The 24,261-nt window shown below is 35.1% G+C and overlaps 1 protein-coding gene across 4 annotated transcripts in view; it reads right to left on the reverse strand.

The window, feature by feature from the left end:
- Positions 1-1,942: 1,942 nt before the first annotated feature.
- DNAJB4 (DnaJ heat shock protein family (Hsp40) member B4) overlaps positions 1,943-24,261 on the reverse strand; it is a 41,405-nt gene continuing 19,086 nt past the window's right edge. For 3 of the 4 annotated variants that reach the window (XM_082857781.1, XM_082857780.1, XM_082857782.1), the window contains exons 2-5: positions 18,808-19,361; positions 12,671-12,911; positions 4,833-5,401; positions 1,943-3,447 (exon numbers count right to left, since the gene is read on the reverse strand). In XM_082857781.1, coding sequence (XP_082713907.1) covers positions 3,214-3,447; positions 4,833-5,401; positions 12,671-12,881 — 1,014 coding nt within the window. In that variant the 5' untranslated portion in view covers positions 12,882-12,911; positions 18,808-19,361 and the 3' untranslated portion in view covers positions 1,943-3,213. The remainder of the gene's footprint in view (positions 3,448-4,832; positions 5,402-12,670; positions 12,912-18,807; positions 19,362-24,261) is intronic. The other variant, XM_082857783.1, reaches the window with a different exon arrangement.

Consider the following 24,261-nt stretch of genomic DNA (forward strand, 5'->3'; position numbering starts at 1 on the left):
AACTCTTCAGGATCGCTCATTCTCACAGCTTCAGTAAGATGCTTGCAAATTTATTTTTCCTTTGTTAGACATAACAGGTATATGAAGAAAGGCAATTAAGAAAAAAAGAAGCCTAGCCTCATTCCAAATGTTTCATATTTTTCAGGTTTTAGAATTCTCACTTAATCCCATCTCTTGAACCCCTTCATTCCCAGTCCCAGAGATGCAAAATAAATACTGATTAAAAATATTGTGCAACCTTTAACCTATTGAACGTAACTAAATATTTCCCAAGCTCTTCTCTGATACAGATCTCCTGTTATAATTTAGTGTCACAGTAGTACTTCTGGTCCAGATTTTTTGTCTTCATCTCAGTGCCACCCCTCTAACAGAAACAGGAGTGGAGTTCTTTGCCTCTGGTTTTCTCATGCTTAAGGTTGCATCCAAAACTTCTCATTTTCCTTTGTCATTCACTTTACTCTCCCAAGTCTCCAGTTTCCTCTTTATAAGAATGGCTTAAGAACTACATTCACATAAACCAAAATTCTAACAGCTACAGAGATGATGTACCAATCAAATTTTAGTTGTAGGAAAGGTAGGTAAACATGTTCATCAATTAGCTTACTGAGATCCACAGTACTTCAAAACTATCCAGGTATCCAAGAACTTGGTTGAATTTAAAGAGAACATTTTAAAATCAAAAGTACCTTCATAATTTAAGTAAATAAGAAAACTGTAAAACTCTTACATTAAGTCAAATTCAATAAATAAAAATTGGGCACTTACTACAAACTAAGGCATTATTTGATATTGATATACCGAAAGACATGAAAAATATTGATATACTGTTTTTCTATAGCAATGCAAATTAATTTTACTACTAGAAGAATAATTCTGTACTTTAAAAAAATACTTTTTAATCCAAAGATTATCCATCTATCTAATCTACAAATCATTTATTTAACTTGGGAGAAAATGCTTAATCAAGAAAATTACAATAAATAACAGTGGGTTTAAAATAGAAACCACACCTACCACTCTGACTGATGCTTTTCAACTCTTATCTCTTTAGACCTGTGAGAAAATTTCCATGATGTTCTTACTTCCCTAAGGAGTTTTAAATGTCACTCAGTGAAAAGTTATAAAGGAATCATTTACAAATTAGATGGAATAATATGCATGATTAGCTGAATTCTCTGGTATTTTCAAGCATTTTCCACTTGCAACTAAAGTATATGGTTATTCCCAACAATTTTACTCTTAGGTATATATATACCCAAGAGAATTGAAAAACGATGTACACAAAAACTTGTACAAAAATGTTCATAGTGGCATTATTCATAATAGCCAAAAAGTGGAAATAACCTAAATGCCCATCAACTAATGAATGGATAAACAGAAGGTGGTATATCATACAATGGAATATTATTCTGCCATAAAGAAAGAACAAAGTACTGATACATGATGCAACATGGATGTACCCTGAAAACATTATGCTAAGTGAAAGAAGCCAAAAAAAAAAAAAAAAAAAAAAGAGCCAAACATTGTTTGATGCCATTTATAGGAAATGTCCAGAATAGATAAATCCATAGGGACAGAAAGTAGATTAGTGTTTGCCAGGGGCTGGAGGAATGCGAAGTGAGTGCTAATGGTTATTCAGTTTCTTCCTGGGGTGATAAAAATGTTCTGGAATTAGAAAGTGGTTGCACAACTCTGTGAATATACTAAAACCACTGGATTGTACACTTTAAAAGGGTAAACTTTTTAGCAGGTGAATAAAGTGGTAAAGTATGTGGTGATTAAAACTATGTGTTGAATTTCTAAAAGAAGACAATATTCTGCTGAAAGGTGACAGGGCTCAATGTACCTTGTATACCAATCATCCTGAAAATCACTTTTGAACCAAAAACATTGGTTCAAAATATCATTCTCACTATAGCTATAAAACAGAAAACAGAATAACTTTTTTTTTTTTTGCGGTACGCGGGCCTCTCACTGTTGTGGCCTCTCCCGCTGCGGAGCGCAGGCTCAGCGGCCATGGCTCACGGGCCCAGCCGCTCCGCGGCATGTGGGATCTTCCCGGACCGGGGCAAGAACCCGTGTCCCCTGCATTGGCAGGCAGACTCTCAACCACTGCGCTACCAGGGAAGCCCCAGAATAAGTTTTTAAACGTAAATATATTTAAAAAATTAAAACACCTAAGAATGCAATCTATACATATGAAAAAGTAAAATATTTATATGCATAATAAGTAGTAGCAACATCATTCATAAGCAGCAGTTAGTGTTTATTTTCCCCATATTTTGGTTTAACACCATAGTGGTAGTTTATTCTTTTTAGGGAAATTGCATATGGTACATATAGCATATTATGAGTAAGTTATAGAAGGCTGTGTAATTGGAAAATTAATTCCAAGTAGCAATATTTCCTCTAAAAACACATTTATTATCAAACAAATTATTTTTAACTAGTGGACAATAAAATGTACCTATAATTTATTAAGTCCAAGATATATAGTCAACTTGCATAAAATTATATATGGCATTTTAAAAACAACCTATTTCTAAAATATCAGTAATTCAGGCCAATTGGGATTTCCACAGGAGATAAATTGCCATTAATATCCTTTTTATGAAGAAAATGTCTGCCTTAAGAACATTACAACTATGTTATTAAGAAATGCTACAACATACTTTAAAAATCAAAATGGTGAAACATATGTATTAGGATATTCTTTTATGGGTACCAGCCCTATAGCAGCATTTCATATGGTGACTTTAATCTAGTTAACTAGATTTCCAAGTGACTTGGGTTTTTATTTTCTAGAAATACCTATCACATGTATAGTCTTGTTAAGAATTTAAATTTCCATCATAAATGAGAACCTATCATACTGATAATGTAAAGATATAAGAAATAAAGTACTTGGATATCCTAGTACTTTATTAGAAATATATCTACTAACTCCACAGAAACAAGTTTTATATGTAAGCAAAATACTAAAATTTTCTGATTTGGGAGAAATGAAATAAAATACAGTGAATGGTTTTCTCTTCTTCTCTAACTGTAAAAATCCCTTTTGCCTTTTTATTTGACCCGTCTATTCATGCAATTTAATGAACCCTCGAAATAATTTACATGTCTTTATACAGAATTCACATCTACATCAGTAAATGGCCAGTTCTTTTATATTTTCAGTGCCTTATCAAAATATGGGTAACAAAGTTTTTCATTCTATGAGGCAGGAAGATGTTTCCTAAGTACTTCTTTGGATGATGAGGATATAGTATCTGGGAAGGACACCTCAAATTCTATTAGAAGGTCACCACGTTGCTCAGGATTTTTTGGAAACGGTAGCCCATATCCGATAATTCTTCGCCTCATTCCAGGTTTCACAATATCATTTATTGTCATAGGTATGGTTCTTCCATCCATTGTTGGCACATTAAATGAGCAGCCACACAATGCCTAAAATGGACCAAATAAAATTAACAAATTTCAAAACGTAAAAGTCTAATCAAAAATATTACCAGCTGTAAAGGACGATACCTCTAAGGCAAATTTTTAACCTCCAAAAGAATATCAATAATTATAAGACTTTTTCCACATTAGAAAGTCCCTTCAGGACACATATAATCAGACATTTTACAAAAGAAGGACAGGAAAAGGGGAAGGAAAAGAAAAGGAAAAACGGAGGAAAGAATGTCTTTCACATTGCCCTGGAATGAAATGGATTGTCTGAGGCTGCTATTACAACATTCAAGATGCAGGGATGGAATGGGAGAAGAGAAGAGGGAGAAATTCAGGACTAGAAAGAATAAGATAGGAGCAACTACAAACTTCTCTAGAGGGAAAATGTTAGGACAAGAAATATACTTAATGTTTTAGTCAATAAATATTTACTGAGTACCTACTATATGCCATATATTCCTGTTAGAGGCTGAGCACATAGGGACCATGCACACAGACCCCACCTCAAGGAACGCACAAAGAATTCAGAAGCAAACTAGTAATTATAATACAGTACAAAGTTGGCACAGAAGTATGTGCAGAAGTCTTTTGTGAGAGAAAGGGCACCCAACCTACCCCCTTAGCTTCAGGGGGTAAGTTTGGGGTAAGCATTGGACCAGTAGCAGGTGTTGAGGTAGAGTGAGGAACAGCAGTGTTCCACAGAGTACAGCTCAGACAATGACACAGAGGTATACGAGATAATAATACATCAAACTTAGGGAAATGCATATACATTGAGGGTTAGAAATCAGATTAAAAACAACCTTTTATTTTAAGATAAAGAGTTTAGACATTATGGTAGATGCTATGTGGAGTCATTTAAGAATTTTAAGCAGGGAACTGATATGGCCTTATTTGCAGGATTACAATCCAATTTGAGAAAGAGTGCCTAAAAAAATAGAACAAATACGAACTAATGTATTAAAGCAGTACCCTCATAAATTATTTTGTCTTTTAATACTTTTTTTGTTATATAATTATTAACCCAAGTTAACAATTTTGGAAAAATTCTATACATGGACTAAGGTGATGAGATTACAGTACAGATCTCATAAACCATACTTGTAAAAAACAGAGTAGAGTTAATCCAGACTAGGCCTCATAGTATATAATTCACTTAAAATTGTGATTTAAATTGTTAGTATAAATAACTAAACTTAGAAAGTACAATCTTATCCATAAATGAGGTATAATAGTGGTACTACATCAGAAGGTTCTTACGATAATTTTAAAAATAATGTGTAGTAAACATAAAATTAATGTTAGCTATTATTTAGATAAATGCCCTAAGATCACATGCATAATTCTGTTTGGTTTCAGAATCCTATGTCCTACCAACTTACCTCTCGTAAACTAATTCTAGCAGTATAAATTATATTTGATCCATCCCTTTTGAATTTGGGGTGATCTTTATCTTTAATGACAAAAACAATGTCTGCTGGAATACTAGTTGGTGTTTCATCTCCTTCCCTTGGAAAAGTAATTTTGGTACCTTCTTTCCACCCTTTTTTTATCTCGATGGTAAGAATTTTGTCCTCAGTTCGATAACTCCTTCCATCAGGGTTTAACCTTTTTCGAGAAATCTTCATCCGTTTGGTACAACCACTATATATTTCTTCAAGTGATACTCTAAGTTCATGAATAACTGGAGGATCTTGTTTGAGGCGGGATGGTCCCACAGAATTCCTGTCTCTTGGATATCCATTCATGCTGAATCCAAAGGCGCTAAAAGGATCTCCATCTACTTCCATTTCATCAGAATCTCTACCACCACCCATCCGTCTTCCAAAGAAAATTTCAAAGGGGTTGGAACCTCCGAAAAATGCTGCAAATGTGGCATGAGGATCGCCATGAAAGGTGTACCGGAAGGTACCTCCTTGTCCATCAGTACCTCCTGCCCCTCCTTTCAACCCTAAATGAAGAGATAAGCATGATTAGAAAAATGCTTACAACTCTTGAAAGTTAAACTTTCAACAACTGTATTACTAATAAACTTTGGCTAACTTAGGTTGCTATTTATTAATATTGACCAGAAATGCCATTATAACTGAATACAGAACAGCTACATAACTTCCAATCATTCCACCCTAAGTTAAATTTTTATCTTTCAAATTCTTCTTCCAAACCCCATCTTTTTTTTTTAAACTGGTTTGTTTTTTGTAAAAACTTCATTGTTTTTTTTAAATTAATTTATTTTATTTTTATTTATTTTTGGCTGCGTTGGGTCTTTGTTGCTGAAGGTGGGCCCTCTCTAGTTGCGGAGAGCAGGGGCTATTTTTCATTGCGGTGGCTTCTCTTGTTGCGGAGCATGGACTCCAGAGCGCAGACTCAGTAGTTGTGGCGCACGGGCTTAGTTGCTCCGCGGCATGTGGGACCCTCCCGAACCAGGGCTCAAAGCCGTGTCCCCTGCACTGGCAGGCGGATTCTTAACCGCTGCGCCACCAGGGAAGCCCCAAACCCCATCTTTAATGATAAATTATTCCTGAGTCTTTGTTCCACAGGTAAAAAGAAAATAAATAAAAATCGGGAACCTCTTATCTCATAAGCTACTGGTTTGATAACCTAAAGTATATAAATTTAAGTTTTTAAAAGATGTCATTCAAGGGGTGGGGGAGGGAAGAATTGGGAATTCGGAATTAGCAGATGCAAACTAGTATATATAGGATGGATAAACAACAAGGTCCTACTGTATAGCACAGGGAACTGTATTCAATATCCTGTGATAAGCCATAATGGAAAAGAATATAAAAAAGAATATATATATAACTGAATTACTTTGCTGTATAGCAGAAATTAACACAACATTGTAAATCAACTATACTTCAATAAAATAGAAAAATAATAATAATAAAAAATAAAAGATGTCAATTGAAAGGTCTTCAGTAATCAATGCAAAATACGTAACCTAAATCTTTGAGTACCATTATAATCAGTGAGCACAAATCAATAATATAAAATACCATATTTATACTAACTATCTGTATTTCAGATCACCTTTCACTGTTTAAGAATTAAATAGAACTCATTTGTGGCAGAAAGGGAAAAAATTCTAATAACAGAAAACCCTATGAAAAAAAATTTTAGACACTAAAATTGTTATCCTATGCTAGATAACGAAATTCTTTATCTAGGCATACCATGTGATAGCATTAATTTCAACAGCATGTGAAAAGCCTGAAATCATGAGCTGTTAACTCTTTTGACATGTAAGGCCTTTGGGCTGGTTATTTCTGTCTATTATGGACAACCTGCTTCAGATCCCAAGATAGTGACCCTTTGATCCTCTTTTTTAAGCTCAACTAAGTAATAAGTAGCTCAGAAGAGATTACATATTTGAAGTAGCATTTTCTACTACATACTGAAGGAAGATTCTACTGAAACCCACAGAACAACAGTATAGTGATCTTTTAAGGGATCAATGCTGACAAGGATTATATCATTACAGTATCAGCAAAGTTTCTGAATGAGCCTTATGGGCATTCCTGACCAAGGAAACAAGCAGGAAAAGAATATAAAAATTATGAAACTGTAAAGAAAACTTCAAGAGAATTAAACTAAGAGATTCCAATATATTTAAGCAGTGACCAATTTGAGGGCAAGAAATACATTTTATTCATTTTTGCATTACTCATGCATACAGGTCTGAAAATGACAGACGCTCATGTTTATTTATTTATTTAAATTTATTTATTTATTTTTGGCTGTGTTGGGTCTTCGTTTCTGTGTGAGGGCTTTCTCTAGTTGCAGCGAATGGGGGCCACTCTTCATCGGGTGCGCGGGCCTCTCACTATCGCGGCCTCTCTTGTTGTGGAGCACAGGCTCCAGATGCGCAGGCTCAGTAGTTGTGGCTCACGGGCCCAGTTGCTCCGCGGCATGTGGGTTCCTCGCAGACCAGGGCTCGAACCCGTGCCCCCCACATTGGCAGGCAGACTCTCAACCACTGCGCTACCAGGGAAGCCCCGCTCATGTTTATTGAATAAAGGGAATGAACTAATTCTTAAAGCCTCCAAAAATAAACTTTAAAATGTATTTTGAGTGTCAAGATATTTGAGAAAAGGCAGAAGAAAAACAATATAAAGTATAATCACACATACACATATATGAGAAATTTAATAATAAAAAATTCTACTGAAGTCACTCAGCATGATTTCACAGAGTTTTACCTGTCTTATTCTATTTGGCAACTTCCACTAAAAGGTATACATGTACTCTACTTCATCCAACAGTGTCAGATGATGTTTAAATTTTTACCTTCATCCGTGAATAGAAATCTGGAGACACAAAAAGAAATCTAACAATTTGAAAATTGTCAATATATGTATTGGATGATATATCCAAATAGCACTCAGGGATATGCCTTGTAGAATCAGAATGACAAGTACAAGCAGGACAAGAACTTTTAACACACAGCTCATCCAAAACTTCTTTTTATAAATTTTAGTGGTATAGTTATAACTCCAAATGTTAAAAAAAGTTAGTGGCAGATTTTTTTAATGATATATATATATATCATATAACTCAAGGTCATTACCAATGTGATTAAACCAATGCTAAATTATTTCAATCACTTCATCTTTCATCCCACAAATAGAGTATAATAATTTAACAGAGTTAATAAAGTAAATTGAGTGAATTAGCCTGCCCAGTCTAACCCTCTACAAGACAAAATCTAAATGTTTTGGACCTATAATGGATTCATGAAAAGAAAGAACAACATTTTAAGTTATTACATCATGGGTTTGGCTTTTCTCTAAAAGCCCTTCCTTCCTCTGCCAAAAATGGTAACTCAATCAGGATTACAGAGTCCCTGAGAAGATTCACACACTGTCTGAAGTGACGTTTATCAAAGCTAACAGCTAACAATGCAGCTTTGACACTAAACAGTCAACTACGTATCCTTTATGACTGAGAAAAATCCTACCAAAATTCACACCAATACAACATGAATTATTATGCAAGTATCACTTGCATTGCCCGGCACTTGAATTGGAACAAGCCTGTCATCAACTACAGAGTCAACTCTTCACTACATACATTCTGACTGCTCATGGAAAATTTTAATATTCAGCTAGATTCCCTCTGCTATCCAAAATTTTTTCTAGACATCATCATCACTCGTGTGAGCAAGAAATGCACCCCAGAGTCAACATTTACGTATGCTGTACCGACAGCTATTATTTAAAAAACAACCAATCAACCAATTTGCAATCCAGAAACAATTATGTGTCTGGGATACTATCCATAACAATGATATCCGTTAGTTAGTTGATTAAAAGTTTATCAAAAGCAGCAGCATTGGAGAAGAATTAGGATTTCAAAGAAAAAAAATTATAGGACTTTAAAAACTTTCTTTAAGGAGATCTAATATGTAAGAACCCAGATTTATAAAAAATACTTACAGAGTTAACTAGCATAATGAAATTCTTTAGACAGCTTTGATTCATAAAAATACAAAAAATGAGTAAATACTCATTTAAAAAATATATAGTAAATAAATTCAGTTGATTAACTATATGAAGAACAGAAGCTGCAAGCTAGTATAAAGATTAATATACTAAACACAAATTTGATCATATAAATACTAACTTTCAGTATTTAAGTTATTGAGTAAAACATAAACAATAAAAAAAGAAGGCATAAGGAAAAAGAAATGTTAGAAAACTAGACTATTATGAAAATGTGTTATTGAAAATCTTTTTTTTTTTTTTTAAGTCTTTTAATATAAACTTCTGTTGACATCACGGAACAATTCAGAACTAAACCTAAAACTTTAGGGGAGAGACTGGATCAAAATCCAATTTTCAATTTCTGTAGTTCTGTTTTTTGTTTCAAATGATTCAACTATGGAGAAACGTCTCTATATGGAAAAATAGTTTTATTTATTACATACAATAAAATTAACCCATTGTAAATATACAGTTTTAGTGAAGTTGTAGAATTGTGCAACCATCACTACAATCCAGTTATAAAACATTTCCATCAACCCAAAGAGTTCTTTCATTTCTATTCGTAGTTAATCCCTGCTCCCACCTCTAGCCCTAGGCAACCACTGATCTGCTATCTTTCTCTATAAATCTGCCTTATCCATGCATTTCATATAAATGGAGTAACAGAATATGTAGTCATTTACATCTGACTGTTTTAGCATAGTTCATGAGGTTATTCCATTTAGTAACATGTTTTATTAAATCAGTTCTTTTAATTGCTAAGTAGTATTTGTGTGTGTGTGTGTGTGTATACATATACAACACATTTTATCCATTCACTAAAAGATGATACTTTCGGATTTTTTCATTTGGGGCCATCACAAATGGTGCTGCTGTGAACACTCACGTACATGTCTTTCTATGGACCTATATTTTCATTTCTCTTTTACAGATTCCTAGGAGTGGAAATGCTGGGTCATATGATACTTTCAAAACATCTCTATTTTTATTCAACCTTTAAAAAACTCAGAATTTAAAATTGTGGATATTAGAGGGGCTTCCCTGGTGGCTCACTGGTTAGGAGTCCGCCTGCCAATGCAGGGGACACGGGTTCAATCCCTGGTCCGGGAATATCCCACATGCTGCAGAGCAACGAAGCCCGTGCGCCACAAATACTGAGCCTGAGCTCTGGAGCCCAAGAGCCACAACCACTGAGCCTGTGCGCCGCAACTACTGAAGCCCGCACGCCTAGAGCTGGTGCTCCGCAACAAGAGAAGCCACCGCAGTGAGAAGCCTGAGCACCGCAACAAAGAGGAGCCCTTGCTCTCCGCAACTAGAGAAAGCTCGCGAGCAGCAACAAAGATCCAACGCAACCAAATAAATGAATTAAAAAAAAAAAAACACAACCAAGTAGATACAAAAAAAATAAAATTGTGGATATTAGAGATTTTCAAAACACAAATATACTGGGATCACTGGTTCTGGTAGGTCCTAAATATATAAATTAGCATGTTCAACTCATACAATTCTCAGTGCACGGTTCCTTATTTCCACAGTCTCAGGCCTTGCAAAAGAATGCAATAATTGGGGGGAAAAAAGTATATCAGGTAAATTAGTAATGGCCCCACAGTCCTAAAATTATTGTTATGTTACTTCTAGAGAAACACATAGGGCTATGGAACCAGGCCTGCAGGCACAAACAGATCAATGACAGGCAAAGACAAAAAGTATTTTCCCACATTTTAACAGTATACGTAACGAGGTATTTTAAATAAAGGATAAGTAAATATAATGCTTTTCTGTAAAGGAAGATAATTTCTAAAACATAATCGAATAACTTTCATTTAACTGTATTTTAAAGTAACATAACTAGAGAATGATATTTCTGAATAATATATTTCAATGCTTTAAAAAACTTATTCTTCCCTATTACCTCTATTGCTTACATCAATTACCTGAGTCAAGAACAAAAAAAGATTTGGGGTACACACATGATCCTGTTTTAGTCTTTTTTAAATTCACTCACTGGTGATGCTCAGTAAAAATCAAACTGGAGAAATATCACCCAAGAAAAACACTATTAAGAGGTAATATTAAGCCAAGAAAAATGTATCATTTGGTGACTTGAAAATTCTGCAAATATCCTTAGTAAACACTGAATCTTATGGTTTAGTTATAGAGAGATTTGAGCTATTTGTGAGATGGGGATTAAATCAGTGGATATTTGCTTTTTCATGGGAATTTATTGTGTTACTCCATGTTCGTAGATTTCTTTACAAAATTACAAAATAACTTCTTCAGAAAGAGTAGTATATGGTTAGTAGTATCTCAGAATCCTGCTTAGGTTTTGAGAAGAACCAAATCATAGTATTTTGAGTAGTATGGCCATAAGGAACCAACAGGATTGAACTGCCCACTATTTGCTTTTTTCAATATTTACTTTGTAAGAACCTGACACTGCAGGTCCTCATCACACCAAAACTGGCAGCAGAAACTGCAATTTGGGGCAACTCAGATCAAAAACAAAAAACAACAACAAAAAACCCTCTACACAATCACCCTGCTTATCTAAATTTAATGTTTTAACTCAAAATAAGCAGTCGCTACTTCACTATACTTTAGGCTATATTTCTAATTAGGAAAATTTAACATTAAATGCAATAAAGGAAGCAAAAAACCCGAAAAAAGTTTTCATAACTACAATGATTTTAAAAAAAACATCTGGGGAGAAAAATTAGTAATAAAACAACTTAGTCCTGATATAAAACGTTGAAAATCCCAGAACCTGTAGAAATTGAAGTGTTGTTGTTAAATTAGCGATTTAAAATAGTCTTACTTTATAGCTACAATTATATGGAGATGATGGATAAACACTTTAAAATCCAGAATGATAAAAGGATAATCTTCAATTATTCCCATTTACTGTATTCAACTAGTTTCTGATCTCACAATCCAAGAAACAAAAGTGTGGCAGGGAGAGGAAAGGGAAGTTATCATGCCTTCCTCTATACCTAGATAGTAAAATTTTAAAAGAAATAATGTTACCTTAAAGTAAATCAATAATTGTTCTAACTAGGTGGCCATTTTAGGTCAAAAAATTATATTTCTGAGATCTCATTTTCTTGGCACACAATTACTGTTTACAATTAAGCTAAAAACTTGTTCTGGTATTTTATGACATCAGGAAAATTCTTTCCTCTCCAGGCAGAATGCCAAAAACAACTACAGCTAAATGCCTGGCCTTCGGCTTCTCAGAGAGACGATTCTGTCCTGTTTAATTTAAACTAGCTTTGCCATAAGAAAGGCAAAAAACTTCTTTTGTTTTCGTGAATAAAATATAAACTACCCAGAATTTGAACTGCCAATCTTAAGATTTTAAATGACTAAAGAATCTTTACTGGTTCTGACAGAAAATTCTTTAGAAAACAAAACAGGTTGCATAAGACTTTTGACACAATTTCTTAATGAGTATGGGAATTTAAGGTTTCTTTTCAAATATAATGTTAACATTATAAATCTAATGGTAGAATATACATATTACAAAATGTCAAAATCCAAAACAAGGCAAACAAATACATTTCATTCATAGCTATATAACATTCATTCATATGATCAGAGATGAAATCTTGTTTTCATCCATTATTTGTCTTTCTACTTTTGAAATGTCAGAGAATTTAATTTAATAACCAGAAGGCTGAGAGAGAAAAAAGAGAGACAGAGCTGGAGAAACAGAAAGATGTACACTGAATACTTACCTTCCTCCCCAAACTGATCATATATTTCTCTCTTTTTAGGATCACTCAATACTTCATAAGCTTCTGCGACCTCTTTAAATTTTTCCTCTGCCTGAGGAGATTTGTTCTTGTCCGGATGAAATCTGAGGGCTTGTTTTCGGTAAGCCTTTTTAATATCTTCATCTGAAGCTCCTTTTTCAATTCCCAAAATGCAATAATAGTCTTTCCCCATTTCGATTGCCTTGAAATGAACTTAGATTCCCTTTGTGAAAGAAAACAGCGTCCCCAGTCTTAGCAATACAATGATTCTAAGAAAAATAAACCAAGCTGGGTATTTTAAAAGTTAAAGCAAATCAGCAATTCAGCTTTGCTGTCTTAAGGCAGCACGCAGACAGTGTCTCTGTATTTAATTCCTTCTCCAACAGCTCACTTACAGATAAATATACACGACACAGGAGACGGCCTCCTTCTAGATCCTCCCATTTTCACTACGTGTCTCTGTACTTTCTAGAACAGCAAATGCTACAGGACGTCACTTCCCCAGCTGCCTCTAGTCAAAGTATTGAGCTAGGTTTTCTCCTCCTCCACGATTAACTATTCATTTTCCTTCTGGCTCTACCATTTTTATGTCCTTTTTAAGAGGCCAAGTGGATTAAGAAACCAATATTTCAGCACAGAATGTCCTAACTACACATTTATTTACTCCATTCTAGGTAAAAAAGCAACAAAAAAATCATTATAGCCATTAAGTATCTTACCATTAAAATAAGTTAAAGTTATTATACAAATAAAAATACTTATTTTAGGTATATTAATTTCAACTTCAAGTTATTCAAATGTAAGGTATACAATACTAAAATATGGTTTGTTTAAATTAAAATTGTCAAATAATTTGTGTCATTTTCAAAATTCCTAGGGTCTATCAATCAGAAATGCCAGGAATTTGGCATTGTAAAAGTCTACATATCATAAATATCAAAAGCAAGGTTTTAAAGTCAGTAAAGGACTTAAATATGACTTTAGCTGATTATTTTAACTCTTTTTTTTGTAGTATAGAAGAGTTAATAGTTCAGGCAAACTAATAACTTCTGAAAGCTTCATATCTGATTTTAGTTACTTCAACTAAAACAGAATGAGATCTGCCCTCCCCACTCCTAGGGTCACTATTTAAAGAATTTTTGTCTTGCTTCAGGAATGATAGGAGAAAGTATCAGGTTACAGACAGTAAAAACTCATGTTTCTTTTAAGACTTTAACTGGATCAGCTTAAAATCTGGATATGCTATTTATGAGGCATAATATGAGAGATATTTTTTCTTTTAAAAACACACTTTCCCGGTTTTCCCTGGTGGTACAGTGGTTGAGAGTCCGCCTGCCGATGCAGGGGACGCGGGTTCGTGCCCCGGTCCGGGAAGATCCCACATGCCGCGGAGCGGCTGGACCCGTGAGCCATGGCCGCTGAGCCTGCGCGTCCAGAGCCTGTGCTCCGCAACGGGAGAGGCCACAACAGTGAGAGGCCCGCGTACCGCAAAAAAACAAAACAAAACAAAAACAAAAAAACCCACAGTTTCCCTAATTATAAATATAAATGCTAACTGAAGATTTTGGAAAACACAGAAAGAAAAAAGAATAAAATAAAAACCTTCCTGGGCTTCCCTGGTGGCGCAGCGCAGTGGTTAAGAACCTGCCTACCAATGCAGGGGACACGGGTTTGAGCCCTGGTCCAGGAAAACCCCACATGCAGCAGAGCAGCTAAGCCTGTGTGCCACAACTACTGAGCCTGCGCTCTAGAGCCCGCGAGCCACAGCTACTGAGCCCGTATGCCACAACTACTGAAGCCCGCGTGCCTAGAGCCCGTGTTCTGCAACGAGAAGCCACCGCAGTGAGAAGCCCGTGCATCGCAATGAGGAGTAGCCCCCACTTGCCACAACTAGAGAAAGCCTGAGCGCAGCAACGAAGACCCAGCACAGCCAAAAATAAATAAATAAATAACAAAACAAAACAAAACCTTCCTATCATACCACTTTAGGTAATCGCTGCTAAATGTTAGTGTGACATAAGAAAATGTCAAAAGAATTGTACAGAGCACTGTATTGAATATCTTAAGTCTGTAAAATTAAAAGAAAACAGAACAGTTATGTGAAAAAGTAAATGTACCTGTATGTTTAGAGTATAAAGAAAGGGTGGTGATCACATACTAACCTTTAAAAATATGGGAACACCTACTCTATACACCAATCAGCCTTACATTAATGATTCAGCAATTCTTTCATAATGTTCCTCTTTGTGCATTTTGACAGCTAGGATTTACTATTTCTCAAAACTCTAGAAACACCTTGGTATAGAAAGGTATCGTATTTATCTAGCCTACTTACAGGTTACAGAGGTTTGTCAGCTATTCAGCAATTTTTTTTAGTCCCACCAAGGAATAGTCAATGTCAAAAGATAAACTTTCAAATCCAGAAAACTTAAGGAAAAATGCTAATATCCAAAGTCACCTTAAGACTCCTGCTTTTTAAAAAAGCATATTGCAAGTTGGAATCCAGCGCAATGATCAGCATTGAGAGTAGAGTAAAAATATAATAAAAATCATCTATTCTAGAATTAATTTCCAAGAGAGTTCCTTTAAATATTTATTACCAAAGAACACTGGTATAGTAATATGAAAATTCTGAATTGTTCTGGTGGGTAATGCTGGGAACTAAAAAAAAAACAGATTCTTATCTGATTCAATCATTTTCAGAGAGCCAGAAATATTATCAGGACTTGACATATTAACTGATTTCAGAACCCAAAGGCTAGATCTTTCACATTTCTGAAAAATGCATTACATGTTAACAAATGGAAAGAAATCTGGCTCTTCACACATAGAGAATGGTGATAAAGGATTTTCATATTTTTTTTCAAATATCATAAGCACACAAAAGGATTATAGTAGTAGTGTTGAAATGCAAGAATTCCCCTCAACTTGGAAATTCCAAGTTAATAAGGAAGAAATTATAATTTTAAGACTTTAAATAGTAAAATAATCTAGCTAGGTTTTGGTAAAATAATCTAGCTAGGTTTTGGTAAAATGAGCAGTGTAAATAATTCTTTCAAACATTTGGGAATGGTTATTTAAAATGATTTTAGAAGCACTGTAAATATCATACCTGGAAATTTCTTAGGAAATAATTCAAAGAAAAAATTATATATACAAATATACCCATTGCAATTACACGCAATAGGGTAATGGATCAATGTGGTCATTATTATACTACATAGTACTTGAGAGACATTTTACTCTTACATACACTTAAAAGTTGAAAATCCATTACACAATCACTTTACATTCAATCTTCTTCATCCAAGTTTGTTTGAGATGAGATGAATGTGGGTTGTTGTTTTGGGGGGGATGTGGGGGCGCAAGAGCAATTGTCATCCTTGTAAATAATTATCATGACAAAAATAGTGTGTGTAAAGCAAAGAGTAATGGCAGCCTGTAGGGAAAATGGAGCAGAGATGTAAGCAAAGCTCATCTAATAAGTGTGCTTTTAAAAGTAAAAATAAAAACAAAAAAATTACGTAATAAGTCTATTTGAAACACTGTTTAAAAATCACATAAATCAGTGCTTATTTAATTTTATAGGTATGTGTATGTGTGGCAGAAAATTTGAAGAGAACAAAAACTAACGAGTTAGGAACACCCTTTTTTTTTTCTTTAATTTCTTTAAGGCTGCTATATTTTTAACAAGGATATGAAATTAGTGTTTGTATTTTTTTATTTTTATTACTCAAACATTGATGAGATTATTCCATGAAAACACAATTCTCTTCCCTTTATTAAAAGAAAATTACAAAGAGTGAGATTCTTCTTTTTAATGTTTATAGTTTACAAGGTCAAGTTCTCATGCTGGGGTAGACGTGGTTCATCTCTAACTGAAAGACAAGTTACAATGTATTTTAAAGAAATGATTTTAATTTTTTCAATAAAATCATAAAACTTAAGTATGTTTATTATTTTGTTTATAAAAGTTAATAGCAACAAAACTTTTGTGCTTAATAATATATTTGAGGGAAGTGTATCACTCTCTTTTAGGGAGTCGAGGGCCAGAATTAAGTAAATATTCTAATGACATTACATTTTATTTTTAATAACTTTCATAAAACGTCCTTATTTGGGATATTATGCTTTAATAAGTACAGAGAAATTATTTTTACAGAAGTATGTGTCCTTTCTGCTTTTATCACCACAGTTTAAATATTAAACATGTTTAGAGAATGAGAGCTAAAGATAATAGTATTTTAACTACAAAAAACCCCCCTGGGGCTTCCTTGGTGGCGCAGTGGTTGAGAGTCTGCCTGCCGATGTAGGGGACACGGGTTCGTGCCCCGGTCCAGGAGGATCCCACATGCCGCGGAGCGGCTGGGCCCGTGAGCCATGGCCGCTGAGCCTGCACGTCCAGAGCCTGTGCTCCGCAACGGGAGAGGCCCGCGTACCGCCAAAAAAAAAAAAAAAAAAAAAAACCCTGAAAGTATAAAACTAGTCATTCAACTGATACAATCTTCACCTTCTACTTTGGCTTTATTCACAGACAATAAAAAAGTAAGTTTTATTTCTTCAATTCACAAATCATTTCTCAGTTTACAAGAAAATTAGTACAGAGAAAGACAGTAAGCCTTCTAGAGTCTCAGAAGAAATTGCTATTAAAATTTAGATCATCGCAGCAATACTTGAATACAAATGATTTCTAATAGTTTACCGTTGTTCCTGCTGAAAACTTTTTCTGTCAATATTTAGTTAACTCGGTACATTCAGAACTGAAATTTCTCATTTAGTATTAATATTAGTAAATTATGACTTCCATTCCCTGATACTTCTTATCCAAGAATAAGCAAACTGAGGCTCTATTATACCTTGTTAACAGTGCTTGAGACATTTGAATAGTGGTTATAAAATCTGCTAAGGTTTATCAGGGAATATTGACAGTGTAGTAGGTAAAAGCACAGACTTTGGAGACAGACCGCCTGTATTAGAATCCTGGCAACACAACTTACTAGTTGTGTGGCCTTGGACTTAACCGTTCTGTGCCTCAGTTTCCTTATCTGTCCAATGGGATTAACATTAACACCTACTTTGCAGGGCTGTTATGAGGATTAAATGAGATAAATGTGTGATGCACTTAAATGTGGATAGTGCAGTCCATGCAAGTGTTAGCTACTGTAATGATAAAAATGATTTCATCATATGAACTAGAAGAATTTTTTCCTGGAAAAATGATTACTATACCATATGTATAACAAAATGCCCTTATTTACAAGCATATACATCCACTCACAGAAAAGCTATCCAACTAAGAAGAATTGGCTTTTTCCAAATATTCCAGTTATTTTCTACTTACTCATCTTGACTCTCTGTTAAATTTAGAATCATTAAGACATCATATAGGTAGCATCCATTGTATTCAAATGCAGTGTATTTCAAATACCGTACCAAGACAGTGTGGTATTGGTGAAAGAACAATAGATCAGGAAAGGCAAAAAGGTCAATAAAACAGAATAGGGAGCCCAGAAATAGACTCATGTAAGTATAGTTAACTGATCTTTGACAAAGGATTGAAGGCAATATAATAGAGAAAAAATAGTGTTTGAACAACTGGACATCCACTTGCAAAGAAATGACTCTAGATACAGACTTTATACCCTTCACAAAAATTAACTCAAAATGGATCACAGACGTAAACGTAAAATGCAAATGATAAAACTCCTAGAACACAGGAAAAAATCTAGATGACCTTGGGTTTGGCAATGTTTTTTAAATATGATACCAAAGGAACAATTCATGAAAGAAAGAATTCATAAGCTGGATTTCGTTAAAATTACAATTTTCTGTTGACAAAGACACTGTCAAAAGAATGAAAAGGCAAGCCACAGACTGGAAGAAAATATTTCAAAAGACATATCTGGTAAAGGACTGTTATCCAAAATACATAAAGAACTCCAAAACTCAACAATAAGAAAACAAACAACTCAGTTAAAAAATGGGTTAACATTTTTTAGACCTTAACAGACACCTCACCAAAGAAGATATACAGACGGCAAATAAGCATAGGAAAAGATGCTCCACAATGTATGTCATCAGGGAAATGCATATTAAAACAATAAGATACCATAACACACCTACTAGAATGGCAAAAATCCAGAACACTGGCAATACCAAATGCTGGCGTAGAGCAACAGGAACTCTCTTTCATTGATGACAGGAATGTCTTCCACTTTGGAAGAAAGTTTGGTGATTTCTTACAAAAAATACATCCATCATGTGGTCTGGTAATCGTGCTTCTTGGTATTTACACAAAGGAGTTGAAAACCAATATCCACACAAAAACCTGCACATGAATGTTTATAGCAGCTTTATTCATAACTGCCAAAACTTGGAAGCAACCAAGATGTCCTTCAGTAGGTGAATAGATAAACTGTGGTAAAATCCCATTCAGGCAATGGAACACTATTCAGCACTAAACAGAAATGAGTTTAAAAAATAATAATTTTTTTAAATAATTAATTAATTAATGGCTGTGTTGGGTCTTCGTTTCTGTGCAAGGGCTTTCTCTAGTTGTGGCAAGAAGGGGCCACTCTTCATCGTACGCGCAGGCTCAGTAATTGTGGCTCACGGGCCCAGTTGCTCCGCGGCACGTGGGATCTTCCCAGACCAGGGCTCGAACCCGTGTCCCCTGCATTGGCAGGCAGAAAAAAATAATAAATTTAAAAACAAGAAAATAAAAAGAAATGAGCTATCAAGCCATATAAAAACATGGAGGAAACTTAAATAAGTGCATATTACTAAGTGAAAGAAGCCAGTCTGAAAAGGCTACATACTATGTAACATTTTGTAAAGGCAAAACTATGGAGACAATAAAAAGATCAGTGGTTGCCAGGGGTTAGTGGAAAGGGAAGGATCAATAGGTGGAGTACAGAGGATTTTAAGGTAGTGAAACTACTCAGTATAATACTGAATGGTAGGCAAATGTCATTATATATTTGTCCAAACCCATAGAATATACAACTCCAAGAGTGAAACCTAATGTAAATTACGGACTCTGGGTGATAATAATGTATCAACATAAATTCATCGTTCCATCTAGTGGGAGATGTTGATAATGGTGGGGGGGGCTATGCATGTTTAGAAGCAGGAGGTTTATGGGAAATCTTTGTACCTGCCACTCAATCGTGCTGTGATCATAAAACTGATCGAAAAAATAAAGCCTATTTGTCAATTTAAAAATAAATGGATAAAAAGTTGTGTTTATATTTTTAAAATATATATCTTTGATTTGAGAGTCAGAAAATCCCTCCAGCCTTGATTTCTGTTGCTGCCTTATATACCTCAATCGTACTATATTACTTGAAAGATGCCTAGGGAAAACTATTATTTATCACTGAATCTTCAATTCCTACTAGTGGACTAGCATAAAGGGGCTACAAATGTCTAAAGTATAAGTTAAATAATAAATAAAGACTTAAGCATTTCAATGCTTGGTTCCTAATCTCAGCTCTGCCATTTAGTAGGTAATTTAGGCAAATCATTTAATTTCTTTGAATTCCTATCTCACACATGTTATTGTGAGAATCAAATAATACACATGAAAGCACTAAAATTTATATAATGACGTATACATATAAGTTGTTTTCATTATTTTAAGCTATTTTGCTATTTTAAGCTATTCTGCTACCACTTGAAGGTCTATTGACCAATCATCTCTCTTTACTGAGGAAATTTTACTTGGTATAATGCATTAGAGTAACTACCAGAATCACCCCCAAAGGACTCAGGCAGGCATCCTCTAAGATCATGCCCCTTGTCATGTTCCCTTTTCAGACCTTCACCACTGAATTTTAGTCTCTTAGTATTAAAAAAATAACTGTGGGGCTTCCCTGGTGGCGCAGTGGTTGAGAGTCTGCCTGCCGATGCAGGGGACACGGGTTTGTGCTCCGGTCTGGGAGGATCCCACATGCCGCGGAGCGGCTGGGCCCGTGAGCCATGGCCGCTGAGCCTGCGCGTCCTGAGCCTGTGCTCCGCAACGGGAGAGGCCACAACAGTGAGAGGCCCACGTACCGCAAAAAACAACAACAACAACAAAACTGTGCTATGTCTTCTCTGTAATAATAACAGTTATATATTAGTTTACAGTTTATCAAACACTTCCGTATGCTTTCCCATATGTAATCTATATATATGCACACACATCTGATATTGAAAGTAGTGATAAGATTTCAAAGAGCTTTTCAATGGCTAGCAATTTAATAGTGAGTTAAGATATTTTTAAATTTTTTTTAAAATTTACTTATTTATTTATTTTTGGCTGTGTTGGGTCTTTGTTACTGCGTGCAGGCTTTCTCTAGTTGCGGTGAGCGGGGGCTACTCTTCGTTGCGGTGTGCGGGCTTCTCCTTGTGGTGGCTTCTCTTGTTGTGGAGCACAGGCTCTAGGCGCACGTACTTCAGTAGTTGTGGCACATGAGTTCAGTAGTTATGGCTCATGGGCTCTAGAGCTCAGGCTCAGTAGCTGCGGCACACGGGCTTAGTTGCTCCGCAGCATGTGGGATCTTCCTGGACCAGGGCTTGAACCTGTGTCCCCTGCACTGGCAGGCAGATTCTTAACCATTGCACCACCAGGGAAGCCTGAGTTAAGATATTTTAAACAATACTTAAATAGACATTGTTCCAATATTAACATAAGGAGTACTACCAGGCTGGTGTCCTAATATTTGGCCTGCGTTTTAGATAATACCTAAATAATTACATATAATCAAACTATGGCCATCTAATAATAGAATATATTTTACCTCTACATTTTATACTTTCCTAAAACTCCTTCCAGCACTGAGGAATCATTATCATAGATTTCTTATAGCAAATTGCTTGACTGCTAGTTTGGAACTTAGATTCTATATTCTCATTCCTGTGGAAAGGCTTCAAATTTTGAGCATAAGTTACAAAACCTAAAAATTTTGTCATGGTTACAAATGCAACTTTAACTTTAGGGAAAAAAATTAAAAATTTTTGAAAAGATTCATTTCTTACTCCATCCACGTTTACAAAACAGAAAAAGCAAACTTAAGGCAAGTGTCTTTAAGTCATTAAATGCCATCTACTTAAAATTAAACTGTTCTGGAAACCCTGTCTTTTTTCTTAACGATAAATGTCCTTCTTTGGGTAACTACAGTAATTTGGACTTGAATTTGGAATTAGGCAGTCAATAATAGCATGTGAGTGCCCATTTTATAGTATCTGATGGCTATGACCATAGGGAACATTCTCCATTAATAAAGTATCTCAATCATTCAGCAAATGTTTACTGAGTGCATACTATGTGCTATAAACTAGACAGACAATATCCTTGCTCTCATTCAACTAATATTCTGGTGGCAGAAGACAACCAATAAACAAGTTAAAAAATAAATAATAAAATTTCAGATAATTTGAAGTACCTTAAAGAAAAATTTTAAATGTTGCTAAGACAGAGATGGAAAGTGGCTACTTTAGCCAGGGTGGTCAGGGAAGCCCTCTCTTTTTAGCTCCCTTTTAAAAATTATACTAAAATTTTGGCACTAGGGTAGGTAGTTATTTTGGCTAGAGGAAAAGAAGAAAGTCTGGGTATCATACTTTAAAAAATATAATGCTTTCAGAAAAGCAAATGGCCTGGTAAGGAGTTCTTAATGACCTCTTTGATTCTATTATCGAGGTGTATTCAGCTCTCATCATCTTTTCCATTTATTCCCATTCCCCATGTACAAATCTGTACATATCCCTTCAAATCTATAGCTGACAATCAAATTAGTTTGATACAAAGACAGTAAACAATTAAAGGCCAAATAGGTGTTATGTAACTATTATAGGAGTAAAGGGACCATTGAGGCACAGAGGAAAGAGCATCAAACTTGGAATGAGAGGATTTGGTTCCAGTATTCTTAGTTTTGCTACTCAGCGTTTATACAAAGTTCTGGAAAAATCAGGTATTATTCCCTTATTCTCCAAAATGAATAACATCATCCACCTCATTAGACTGACATATAGAATGAGACAATATGGAAAGGGCTTTATGAAAAGTAAAATACTATACAAATGTTAATTATATGCTCATTTTGGGCAGAGTGGTGGGGATGGGAAAGGTTTCAGAAAAAAAAAAAAGTGAGGATCTTGAAAGATTGATACAATTTAGAAAGAAAGAGAGGAAGGGGGAGGGTTTGTGATTTGGACCAAGAACTCAAAGCCCAGAAGCAAAAAGCATAAAATCATTTGATACAGCAAAAAGAGTGGTCAGATTAAATCGTATGATTTAGGAAGCTGACAGATAAAAGTTACGGTCAGATTGCTGAAAGTTTTGAATGTCACTTTTTTACTTAATGACTGCTCGTTCATGTTCTTCAAAAAGTGCTAAAAAAAAAAAGTGCTAACTTGTTAGGTCTTTGAAATAAACTTTATTTAAAACCTTGCTTCATTTCTTAAGTGCCAATTTACTTTGAAGCTAGTGAAATTACTTTTTTAGTTGTCTTATTAAGGTAGTGAAATTAATTCTATTAAGGTAAAAAATGTCATTAATATTTGTAAGCTTCCAAGAGCACCAGTAAAAGATGTCGAACTAACCTAAAAAGTTGATAGGAAGAAGAGCTTTATCAATCATAATTCGCCTTGGAATACTGTCTATACCGCCTAAATTTCCCAGTACTTTAATCACTATAGTTATATTAGTAATTCCCAAGTTTTGATTCTGTGTCATTGCTTTTTTTTTCTTGTGCCAGTCTTCTCTGTGTATTTTATTTATTTAATTATTTAAAATTTTTGGTGTACTATATGTGTACTTCAAATTTATTAATTTATGGCTTTGTTGGGTCTTCGTTGCTGCACACGGGCTTTCTCTAGTTGTGGTGAGCGGCGGCTACTCTTTGTTGCGGTGCACAGGCTTTTCACTGAGGTGGCTTCTCTTGTTGTGGAGCATGAGCTCTAGGCACGCAGGCTTCAGTAGTTGTGGCACGCAGGCTCAGTAGTTGTGGCACACAGACTTAGTTGCTCCACGGCATGTGGGATCTTCCCGGACCGGGGATCGAACCCATGTCCCCTGCATTGTGGGGACTGCTCTTCATTGCAGTGCATGGGCTTCTCATTTCTCATTCCAGTGGCTTCTCTTGTTGTGGAGCATGGGCTCTTGGCACACAGGCTCAGTAGTTGTGGCGCACGGGCTTAGTTGCTCCACGGCATGTAGGATCTTCCCAGACCAGGGCTTGAACCTGTGTCCCCTGCATTGGTAGGTGGATTCTTAACCACTGCGCCACCAGGGAAGTCCTTCATTGCTTGATTTGACAATACTTTTCCTGGCACAAAGCACTATAATAGAATTTACACATTCAATCTGACCAATTTAACAGTATTTACCCAAAAAAAGATTTAAAATAATATTAAAACAAATTTTTAAAGTACATGCCTTTAAAATAAATAAAACTGCTTTAATCATTTTATAAAAAATACTAGAGTTATCTGGAGATACCCAGGCATAAGAAATATTTTCTGCTTTTTAAAAAAGCATTTCCTTTTTGGGGAGTGTAGAACTGATTTTATTCTGTGGTGATATTAAAAAG

Source organism: Leucopleurus acutus, assembly GCF_964270905.1.
Source record: "Leucopleurus acutus genome assembly, chromosome: 2".
Taxonomy (NCBI): domain Eukaryota; kingdom Metazoa; phylum Chordata; class Mammalia; order Artiodactyla; family Delphinidae; genus Leucopleurus; species Leucopleurus acutus.